The 12,211-nt window shown below is 32.9% G+C and overlaps 1 protein-coding gene across 2 annotated transcripts; it reads right to left on the reverse strand.

The window, feature by feature from the left end:
* Positions 1 to 16: 16 nt before the first annotated feature.
* LOC113522693 (DNA polymerase alpha catalytic subunit) lies at positions 17 to 11,566 on the reverse strand. 2 transcript variants are annotated; one of them, XM_026908463.3, is made up of 10 exons: positions 11,369 to 11,566; positions 11,040 to 11,237; positions 10,400 to 10,584; positions 9,681 to 9,914; positions 8,812 to 9,435; positions 8,294 to 8,485; positions 7,803 to 8,057; positions 3,770 to 3,899; positions 966 to 3,401; positions 17 to 322 (listed from the first exon to the last, which is right to left on the reverse strand). In XM_026908463.3, the coding sequence occupies exons 1-10, from the start codon at positions 11,382 to 11,384 to the stop codon at positions 96 to 98; spliced, it is 4,497 nt and encodes a 1,498-aa protein (XP_026764264.2). In that variant the 5' UTR covers positions 11,385 to 11,566; the 3' UTR covers positions 17 to 95. The 2 variants fall into 2 exon arrangements, with proteins under 2 accessions (XP_026764264.2, XP_026764263.2); XM_026908462.3 differs by having other exon boundaries at positions 8,812 to 9,441.
* Positions 11,567 to 12,211: the final 645 nt, after the last annotated feature.

A 12,211-nucleotide genomic window follows, 5' to 3' on the forward strand; every position in this document is an offset into this window, starting at 1 on the left:
AAGAAAAAAATTGAAATTGTCTATAAATATAAAATTTTATTAGTTTACTAGTTATTTAATTTTATAAGTAAACATGATATTTTAAAAAATACATCTTAGTAGGTTCCCATTTCTAAAAGAGCATCTATCTGTTCAGTTTCAGGTAATATGTCAATTTCGAGTGCTTCTGTTTCCCCTTTGTTATTAGTTTTGGTATCTAAGATGAAGAACCTGAATAATTTTGAGAGATCTATTATAGAGTAAGCTGATTGGGCCAGCCAATCTTCCACCATTTCTTTTAATTCTTGGAACGCACCTGTTATCTGTAGTGATAGTCGCATTTCTGAAAAATAATTATCACAATATAGACCTGCAAAGACACAACCTTCGTGCATTTTTGAAGAAATTCAAAGATATAAGCACACATTCACAAAAGTACACTACTGTCCTAACCAAATACCCCTCATTTACGCAAGCTTTTATAATTACAATTTCATAATTCTTTACATAGACAAATAGATATTAGTACTTCTGTTGGTGCAAGTTGAATGCATTACTTTCACTATAAATGCAATTTAAAATTCAAAAAAATAATTGAATAATTTTGAATAGTACCTGCATTCTAATAGATATGACATGCAATGCCAGTAATAGTTATATTGAGACACCATTACAAGCAAAATACGGATTTTGTGAGCAACATCAGAAATATTTTACCTTGCATTGTGCACACTTTTATTTTTGGATGATTTAGCATATTTGTCATGTCAAAACATGCTAATATTATCCTTTATACGTTGCGGATAAGGATATATATATATTTGTGAAAAGGACTAGTGTTTCCTATTATGCCACTAACAGGAAACGAGACGTGACGAGAGTGCTAATTTGTTAGTTTACTCAATGACATCATTGTAAGTCTTTTTTCTTCCATATCATTTTAGAAATCTTATGAATATATATATGTAAAAAAAGTATATACTTACTTGCATTGGCTTTACTAAGATCAAAAAGGAACATGAAGAAATTGATCTGCAGGTATAATTCTTTCTCTGTGTACTCCCGAAACATTAGACCCTTTTCGCAGTTACGGCACAGTGGATGTCCGGCCACGAAGGTTTGCGGCAAGCGAGCGCTGCGGTATCCGCAGGCGGGATCTTCACAGGATAACCAGCCACTATAGTATTGCGCATGGTACTGCCGCATTTGCATGCTCAACTGATTTTTTATACATGCTAAATAGCTCAACGGTCTAACTGAACATGTCTCGTTCTGGCAATGTTCTAAAAACGTGACACATTCTTTGTCTAATTTTATGAATGTCTCTCGTATTCTATTTTCCTTCTTACAATTTTCATTCGCACAAATGAAGACGAAGTCTTTACAATACCTATATTTTTCTTGATCATTCTGCACTTCAAATGATTCAGTGTTTGTGTCCTCTCGTTTCAACAGTTGTTTGTAACCAGAAGGGTCCAATCCTAGACAGTCGGCGACTCGCGATGGATCCATACCGTCAATTGGTTCGCATATTCTCGATATCACTGGATGTAGCTGATGTGCAAGGTAATACTTATAGTCGATCTTGAGGTGTTCAGAGTTCTTTAATTCTTCAATATGATAGGCCCGCTGTGTTGCAGATTTACCTGTACCATCATCACAAATGACATAGGGCACTGTATCACCTTTTTTAAATCTTCTACTGTTTTTACTGTTTAGTCTGAGAGCCACTTGCACATGAGGTTGAGCAACTTTATCTGCATATTCATTAGGGTTTTTTGTAAGTTGTTTTGTTATTGTTAACATGGAGAGTGGCATTTTGTTAGTGGTCAGATCTTCTTTCAGTTTATTTAAACGCAACTGTATACTTTCCAGTCTTTCATCAGCAGTTTGTTCTGAAAGTATTTGACTCAAAATGAATTTGCCTGCCTCTGCAGCCAGTTGTGACCAATCACGACGCACAATATCTAAACCTTTATGTTCTTGTGTTAGTACAAATTCCCCATTCTTGTTCTTTGTGATAACTACTGCAGCATATTTCTTCTTCTTTAGAAGTAGCAGATATCTAAATACTCCATCTATATCTAGTTCAATTTGTTTATATTTTTTGTTGATTTCTCTTTTCAAATCATTGCCTATTTTAAAAACATTATCATAATCTAAGCAATTTGTATTAATCATTAAACTGTCCGTGTCACCATATACAACATCATAATTCAGCTTCTGGACTATTTCTTTAGTATCCAATAGGATTTCCCTGCCTTTCATTGTTACTAGAGCTGCCAGCGGTTTAGCGTAAAATCTCGAATGTGTAAAACCCAGACAACCGTACATAGAATTAGCAGTCAGCTTGAGAGCCATTTGTCTTATGTTGTACTGCATGTATTGTTCTGGTGGCAAGTCGGGAGATTTCATTAATTTTTTTACTTCTCTTCTGCTTTCAACAAGTCTCCGAATTTGTGTGGGAAGGACGCCAAATTCTGTATTGGAGTTTGGTAGAACGAGATTCGCTATGTCTTCATCAGAAGTAGCAGCACTTTTTCTTTTTATTGTTGTGAAACAGATGTTGTATTCTTGAATAATACTCGGGTACAAAGAATTGAAATCCATAAGCAATATAAGTTGGTCATAGAAACCCTTTTTTGGATCAAGTACTAATCCTCCTGAATATGCAGCCTTCTTCTTCCCTTGTTTTTTAACAACAGTCTCTTCTTTCTCATCAATGTCCTTATCATTATTACTACCTCTTTTCCCGTATACTTTGTCTGGTACAATATAGTTCTTCTCTGTAAATGCATGGAGAAGTAAAAATTCATTCCGTTCAGATCTGCCACCCAATAAAGTTCGAGATAAAATATTGCCTGCAATTTGTGTGATTTGTAATGCTAAAGGTATAACATTCAGTTCACACATGATTTTTAGAATGTAAGAGGCATCTTGCATGGTCAAAGAAACAAGCTGGAACAAGTCTCTACTATTTTCATAATATCGCGGCAAATCTTCGAGAGCGACATCCAATCTTTCGCCTTCCTTCATTTTCAAAACATTCACACAAAGCGTGTCTAAATCAAAACTTCTTGCTCTTATGAGTTCCATAGCTGAAATCTTGATATCACATACAAGGCGCCCTAGAAATGCATCTTTTCCTGCAAATTTCTTCATTGGTGCAACTGACCTCTTTAATCTGCCCAAACGGGACCAGTTTGGTATGTCAAGATCTAGGATGTTTCCAATAAGCAAATCTTGTTGAAACCCTTGCAAATCGTGACCTACAACCAAGTCTGGGTCTGCTTTCCAAAATTGCACCATGAAATAGTTAAGAAGTTCTCTTTCCGTATCACATTTCGTAAGTTTAGTTGCTTTATATTGTGGAAATGTCTGTTTAAAATCCAATGGCCAAATTTCATTGCATTTAGTCATGACTGGAAACGGTTAAAATAATATATTTTTTATTGTTTCGTTTTTAGTAACATTTTAAAATGAAGGATTCATTACAATATGTACCGCCGATTGTAAGAGGTTTCCGTAATCTATTGACGTCTGCTACACCTGCATGCCTTGTGTGAATGAAGGGAGTGTAATTGTGCTAAATGTATTCATACAAAAAAATTTATGTTATAATAGATACTCATTAATTTCACTGCCATTTGTTTTTGTTCAATCCCTAAAACAGTACATGCAGGATAATATGTATAAATTCATTCTTTGGTAAATTTACTTGTCCCTTTTAAAGTTTAATTGTATATTACAATATTATCAACGTTTTATCATATGAAAGGATACAACTTACCACAAAAATGCTGTTGGAAAGGAGGATTTGGCGGCGATTTATTAATGGGAAAATTGTTGTGTATCAGGCAACTTAACATCAAGATTTTAGTCTTTCTTGTTTTAGGATCCGTAGTAGTTCTCATATTTATCTAAAAATAGGAACAAAAAAGATATGAAAAAAATATATCATAATTAAATTAATTGTATTTATTAATTTCATAATTTTTATAACATTAATCAAATAAATTTCAATACCAATAGATGGGCCCTATATCGAAGTTAGAGATAAGTGATTTTCGTTAGCTTTTTACATAAACGGTATGCATGGAAATTCCTACACAAATTGTGATGAAGCTTGGAAACCTAATAACTAATTTATTACCAACTCTAATTCAAATATGTTAGGTGAAATTTAGATAACCCAAATGTTATGATCACCATTATAGCAAATATTGTTGATAAAGAAAAGAGGTAATTAGAGTGTGGATTTCTGCATTTAACTATTGAGTTGTGGTATTGTGCCTAGCTTTGTATTGTATATAAGTATTTAAGAAACTAGTCTACCTAACTATTAGTTATGAGCATATTTAGTAAAATTGATGCTTACTAATAAGGTTTCAATTAAAAAATTAGACAAATTTAAAAATAGCCACACATTAAACTAACATTAGAATTTCTCTCAAAGTCGTCATCCACGGTGAAGAGCCGCATTTAGTGGAAGTAAATAACTCTAACAGAATTAAACAACACAGAGAAATCATCATGGTCAACATCATTTTAATAAAAGAGTATTTGTTATGGAAGCACTTCCAGTATGTGGCACGTCTAGTGATCTTAAATCAGTGTAATTATATATCTGTGTTTAGGTCGCTATGGTAACTAGATGTTCATATATGGTTGTTGATTGTAACATAAAATATATTATTCTTTGCTAATTCTCTTTATTCTCTTTAATATGGTAGCAGAGCGTTCGCGACCTCGGTAAATAGATAGTTTGTAAAGAACAAAGGTTCGGAGAGAGTGTAAACATGTCTACAAATGTAAAACTCGACATTCGACCGTTCGACGGAACTAACTGGACCACTTGGAAATTTCAAGTGTTGATGCTGTTGAGAACACACGCCGGAGCCTTGGAAGCGGTTCAAGGGACACTCACAAAGCCAACACATCCAAGTACCACTGCCACACCGGGAGCTATATCGACTTATAAAGCAGAGTACGATGCTTATGAGCGAATCAATAGCACTGCATTTTTACTACTCACCACCAATATGACAGAGAAAATGCTCGCCAAAGTTATGCGTTTTACTACAGCTAAAGAAGCTTGGGATGAACTGAACCGGCTTTATGAAAGAGTATCACAAGATCGCTTTTATGATGTCTGCATGCAATTCTTTGGATACAAGCTTGATCCTACTCACGATATGGGGACACACTTGACTACAGCAAAGAATTTATGGCATGAAGTAAATCTGATCTTAATGAAACAAGGCAAGACCGAACTACCAGAGATGTTGTTGATATGTAAAATTATGGATTCACTTCCTGAGGAGTACTTCAATTTCAAATCTAGTTGGGCCTTGATGTCAGTGAATGATCATACGATAGAGAACTTGACTACTCAGCTGTGCGCATATGAAAGGTCTTTAAAGAAAAATATAGATGAAGGTGAAAGTAGCAATGAACTTCTTATGGTACGAGGTGAGAAACGTAATGAGAAGCAAAGTAAGAAGAAAAAGTTCAAATGCAACTATTGTGGAGAAGGGTTTCACAAAGTCAGGTCATGTAAAAAGTGGATTGCGGATGGTAGACCTCCAAAACCTCAAAAGCAATCTACGAATGTAGTAATGTCGACAGGTCTAGCTCTAGCTTGCACTGATAAAAATCTTCATAAAGAATCATGGTACGTAGATAACGGCGCGACAAGTCACGTAACTAATAGGAGAGATGTATTTCAGTCTTTCGAGTACTTTCATGATCCTCATACAATTACGACTGCTAACGGGGACGGAATTGAAGCCATTGGCAAAGGTTCTATCCAACTTGAAGCTGATATAAATGGACAAAAACAGTTGATAACATTGACTAATGTATGGTATGTACCAAGTATACAACGAAACTTGTTCTCTGTACTAGCTGCGCAAGATGTGCTTAAAAATAGTCTTTTTCAATCAACTGCTCGATCATGTTGTATGAAGAATAATGGTAAAGTGATTTTAGTTGGAAATCGTGAGGAGCATGGTAGTTTATATAAATTAAATGTAAAGCTATTAATGCCTAAAAATGAAGCAAACCAGTTATCGACGCTACAGAATCTTCAGCTGTATCATGAACGCTTAGGGCACCAAAATTGTCGTCATGTAGCTAAATTAATACAAAAAGAGCTTGGAATAAGGCTAGATTCCAGTTCTGCTGACATTTGTGAAGGCTGTTTCTTCGGCAAGAGCCACAGAAAGAAGTTCGGAGAAAGACCTAAAGCTACCAAACCTGGAGAGCTAATTGTCACAGACGTATGTGGACCATTTTCTTATTCAATTTCAAAATTTAAATATTATGTTCTGTTTAAAGATCAATACTCGAAATATCGTTGGATCTACTTTTTGAGACACAAGTCAGAGGTACACGCTCGCTTGAAGGAATTTCTAGCTGAAGTTAATACTTCTGGACACGTCATTCAAGGGTTGTTGAGCGATAATGGAGGAGAATTTGATAACGAACAGGTACGTAATACTTTGAAAGAATTTGGAATAAAGCAAATGTTAACAATGCCATATACTCCTGAACAAAATGGTTCTGCTGAAGGAGAGAATCGTACAATTGTGGAGATGTCAAGAGCACTTATGCATGCTCATAATGAGATACCAAAAGGTTTATGGGCTGAAATATCTAAAGCTGCAGTCTATATACTCAATAGAACGGGGCCAACTCCAGTAGATGGAAAGTCACCGCATGAGCTATGGTATAATAAAAAGCCAAAAATAAATCATCTCAGAATTATAGGATGCAATTGCTATGTACATATCCCAAAACAGAAAAGATTGAGAAAGTTAGAGAGTAAAGCCGAGAAAGGAATACTTATTGGGTATGATGGAGATGAAGGATATCGCGTTTACGATGTGAAAAATCTGAAATTGATGAGATCACGTGATGTAGTATTTGATGAGAAATCTTTACTAGAAAAACGCAAGATTGACAAACCTCCAGAAAAACCTAATGTAGAGCCAGTAGGAAATAAAACATATGTACTACCAATACCTTGTGCAAATTGTGGAACTCATTTAAATTCACCTATAGAGACAAATGGTAGGGATGAAAATATTAAATTGTTTAAAGAAGATAATGAAAGGGATGAAAATGAAATAGAGGCAACGATGGGGCGACAACTTCGTGATCGTAACCGAATTAAACTCCCTGAGAGATTCAATTTTGAGGAAGTTATTAATGAGGCTATATCTGTTTCTGAGTCATCTTTATACCAAAAAGTCTTAAACAGTCCTGAAAAGGATAAGTGGATTGAGGCAATGAATAAAGAAATGAATTCATCATATGAGAATGAGACATTAAAAATGACAGATTTGCTAAAGAACAGAAAAGGATTACAATGCAAATGGGTATTTAAAATTAAAAATTAATCTTAATATGCCTACTCTACGCATTGAGTCTACAGTCAAATAAGTACATAATCCATAAACTATACCATAAAGCAAAACACATAAAGCTGATACACTTCTATGTAAGACACTGTGTATGTGAAAGAGAATTTACTATTGAAGAAGTACCAACTGAAGAACAGCTTGCCGATATTCTTACGAAGCCTGTTTACAAGCCTAGGCTAATAAAGTTATATAATGAGTTTGGCTTGAAAAAGGAGAGGGAATGTTATGGAAGCACTTCCAGTATGTGGCACGTCTAGTGATCTTAAATCAGTGTAATTATATATCTGTGTTTAGGTCGCTATGGTAACTAGATGTTCATATATGGTTGTTGATTGTAACATAAAATATATTATTCTTTGCTAATTCTCTTTATTCTCTTTAATAGTATTTACTTACGGTAGCAACAACAATAGGTGGCGCCTCTAAATTAGTTTCGCTTTTGAGGACATTCACGTGTTCTATGTTACATGCTGTTTCTAGTTTACACCAGGACACTTTTGCTTGCACCTTCTCTGGTTGTCTAATTTCTAACCAACATGGTCCTTTAATTTTTCTCTCCAATAAGAGTGTTTCTAAGGATGAAGTGTTTGTTCCAAATATGTGTGAGAATGTCAGGTATTTCTTGCCGGTCGATGGTGGAGGGATGCTTGCCTGTACATTTTATAATAAAGCTAAGTTTTCTTTGATTTTATAAACTGATACACTGATAAAATATTAAGAATCAGTGAACTGCTTATATAGAAGATTGTTTGATTGATTATATTGCAGAAATGAATAATATTAGGACCTTATTACAAATAATCATGGCTACTTTTAGACCTATTTCAGTGAAATTAATTTTAAATCATAAGCTATAAGAAAGAAAAATACAATAAATTCATACTTACAGAATACTTTACTTCTAGGTAGTCAGACTGAGCTGGTATATCAGGTAAATTGAAACAATAATTTTTTGTAATTTTACGAGACTTGAACTCTTTGAGACCAAGTTCACTGGCCACTGAAGTGTTGAACTCCTGGTACACATCCATCATAGTAACTTGTTCATCTGTACTCTCAAGTGTTACAGGATCCAGTTTCTAGAAAATAAATATTAAGTGTACTACATCATAGCAATTTTTATAGTGCAGGGATAGGCATATTGCGTAAATAAGGCCTGGGTTTAATTGATCTGTCAGATGTTTTAAGCTGACTTAAATCTGTATTCAAGATATTTAATACTTGTCAACTTAACTAATACAAACATTTTATAACTTATCTCTTTCATGATTTCTCAAGATAATATTGACAATTAGATATTAGATATGTTTTTAAAAAACAAAGGGTATTTATAGAGATATTCTTCATATTTTTAATATAATTACATACAGATGTTTTAGATATCATTGTAACAGGATGTACTTACATATTCTCTTGGCAACAAAAACATCTGCCTTGTAATATTTTTTACTACCACACAACAAGATAGGCAACCTGCTTTCTTATCAGATGGATTAACATAAACTTTGCCAAATAAGTATACAACTCCTGGCTTCAAAAACCTGTCTTCCCAAGCATCTAACCAGTAAAATTTCAGCACATTCTCCCCATTTTCATTTGTGTGAAGAGGTAACAGTCCATCTGTCTGAACAGAGGCCTGTACTTGGTTATCACCCATCTGATCATTCCATGTACTTGATAACGGTTTTAATTCTTTTTTCGATGGAAAAATTTCAAAGTCATCATTTAAGAATTCTTCAGCCACATCTATTATATTACTTCCTGTGTTAAGTTCATTTTTAACTTCTATAGGTTTTGATAATGCATCATCAGTAAAATCATCATCATCAAAATCTACATCTTGTGTGTGAAACTCCTCTATGTTTTGTGTGGCAGAGTCCTCCGTTTCTTGTTTAATTTCCTTGTCTATTTTCCACTCGGCTTTTTTAGGCGCTACTTTGTTCATGACTGGCATATCTGTTTTTTTATGATCTATTTCAATAGGTGGCTTCGAATTAATAACTATATTATTTCTATCAACAGTTTGATCCTGTAACTAAAAATAGATTTTGTAAAGTATTGATAAAATTTTACTCATGACTTTGTCTGTGTAAACCATCCTGCTTCATCCTAAATACATATAAATATAAAAAATTTAATGATAATTGGTTGACCTGTTGTGTCACGAAGATGTAACAAACTCAATTTTACATTTAAAACATCAGTAAGAATATTTAAGATATCTATAATATTTTGATAAATAGATAAGAAAATTATAAATAAGTCTCTACTTACGACTGTCTCTTGTTTGACTGTTGTGATTTCTTTCGCCGCTGAAGACAGTACAGTTGGTTTTTTTATAGAAGAAGACAGGTTCTTGAAGTAGTTTTGTGCTTCTCTCTTACTTGATTCAACTATGGTTGGCTTATGTGTCACTAAAGTTTTGGGTTTCACAACTGTGGATGGTGTATTACCATCCAAATCTGACATTATATCTGATAAAATATTATCGTCAGATATTTTCACATCCTAAAATTTTAAATCTTATAAGTCACTAAGACCTATAACTTATTTTACTTAATATATTAAGTTTATTTTTCAAATATGTACTTTAAAAATTATTGTGATCTTGGCACTGATTTTGAGGTGGCATTTTTCTATCTCTTAACCTAATATTTTAATTGTAATAATAATATGAAATGAAATTACTGTTATATGTACAACATATACAAAATTATTAAGTTTTGAATTAAAGCTATTATTAGTATAAATTTAGTTTATATTAATTTAGAATTTTAGAATAAAGATTTTATTATGATAGGTTTAGAGAAATGGTGTCTCAAAATCGATCCCATATATTATTAGTGTTATATAATATAGTGTTATACAATATATACTTATAAAAATATATATATACTTTTTGATTAATAAAAAATGTAAGGTTTATCTATGTAATAGAAAAATGGTTTTCACAAACAGTAAAAAGTAAACTAAAATGAACATAAGATATTAACTTCTTTTCTCTTTGATGGCATTAAACCTAGCAGATTTCTTATGTTCCCTTTGGATGAGGGTGCTGCAACTCTGGCTTTTCTCTTCTGTCCTCGACCTGATCCCTTGTTTTCGGTAGCAACATAGGTATCTTCAATTTCATCATCATCAAATATTTCCCGTCCATCTTCCACATAACCTGTGCCATCTATAATTGAATACAAAATTTGATTTTTTTTAATTTATGTATTGATTATATTTTATCACAAATTCCAGATTTAACTAAATATTTTCTAATTATATTATGGACTTGCTTTTCACTGTTACTTTATATTTATGACTTTTTAAAATAGGAAAACCAATTCAATAAACTACTTCTAGATGGTGTAGCAAAATAAAATCTACACTAGTTTTTAAGTTAGATCATCAGGAATATATTTGTGAAAACAGCATCCAATTTGGTGCCCTAGTTTTTATGTAATGAACAAACAAACCATGCAGACAGACAAAATTTATTTGAAACTAGTACTGTATTCTGCACTTATGGTACCTACCGGCTCTCTAATTAATACACTTCCCACCCGTATCCATTGTCTTCAGCTATTAGTGGGAACAACCGAAATAATAATCTATTGATATTATAAAAATTAACTAAAATATTACCATCTTCTATCCAATCATCTTCTTGTCTTTGCAGTACTCGTTCACTGTATTCTCTTTCATCTACGGTATCGTAAACATTTTCCAAGTTATCGACGTCATACTTATGTTTGGAACCTTTGCCTTTGAGCTGTTTAAGTTTCTCAAATGCAGACTGACGTCCATGTTTATCAACTTTCTGGCGTTTGGCTCGTTGCCCTGCTGTATTAATATGTGATTTATTTGAAACATGAACAATGGTGATTAACAAAAAATACAAACAAAATACGAAGTAATCATTTACACCTCCCTTCCTTTTCAATACTAAACGGAACTTACTATAAGATACTTACCTAATGATTCTGACATTTTAACATTGATAATTAACTAACTTAAAACTACAGTCACTATATTACCTACTTAATTTGAAAGATAAATATTACTTTAATAAAAAATTGTGCATTAAAAAATATAAGTAAAGAAAACAAAATTGTAAATAAAAATTGACAGACATTGGAAATGGCGGGAACTAGAGTATATAACCTAAAGATAAAAGACTTCACTTCATATAAATCACCTAAACCGATTTGGTCAGGAACATCTAACCAATCTACACAAAAAATCCTGCTTTTTCTCATTATGTTGGCCAGCCTGATATTCAAAAAAGGGAAACGAATAGGGTTATAATTATACTATAGTTTGATAGTAGAAACGCGAATCGTGTGATAAAGGAATCACAATGCATGTTCCGAAGAACATTTTTTTAGCAAAAATAAAATTCTTAAATATATTTTTTTATACAATATTACCTTAAGATCTCAAATTCATAGTATTATTGATAACAAACACAAGTTTTCAAGACTTCTCGTAATATCTGGTCTATTTCTAGAGTAAACTTCGTAAAAAAAGTCAATATTAATTAAATATAGTCATAATTTTAACGTCAAAACAAAAAGAAATATAAAATACAAGTTAAAACTATTCCACAAGTAGTGTAGATCGCAGCCAATCGCATTACATTTGACAGGATTTTTATAAGTTAAGTTCGCACTATTGTGATTTCATAATTTAACTACACATGAGCATGATAATCTCTAACCAAATCCATACATTGAAAGCTAGTATGGAAATAACAAAGATTGTATCCAAGATTGGCAAGAACTAAACTGACTAAATGCGGGTTATTTCTTTTATAG

Source organism: Galleria mellonella, unplaced genomic scaffold (assembly GCF_026898425.1).
Source record: "Galleria mellonella isolate WM207_F2 unplaced genomic scaffold, CSIRO_AGI_GalMel_v1 utg38, whole genome shotgun sequence".
Classification (NCBI taxonomy): domain Eukaryota; kingdom Metazoa; phylum Arthropoda; class Insecta; order Lepidoptera; family Pyralidae; genus Galleria; species Galleria mellonella.

What these genes read in the sequence shown, in the direction of transcription:
- LOC113522693 (XM_026908462.3), bottom strand. An exon ending in AGATGATTGGATAGAAGATG is followed by an intron (nt 10,585 to 11,039) that starts GTAATATTTTAG and finishes ATTCAATTATAG; the next exon opens with ATGGCACAGGTTATGTGGAA. An exon ending in CAGTCAAACAAGAGACAGTC is followed by an intron (nt 9,442 to 9,680) that starts GTAAGTAGAGAC and finishes ATCTATTTTTAG; the next exon opens with TTACAGGATCAAACTGTTGA.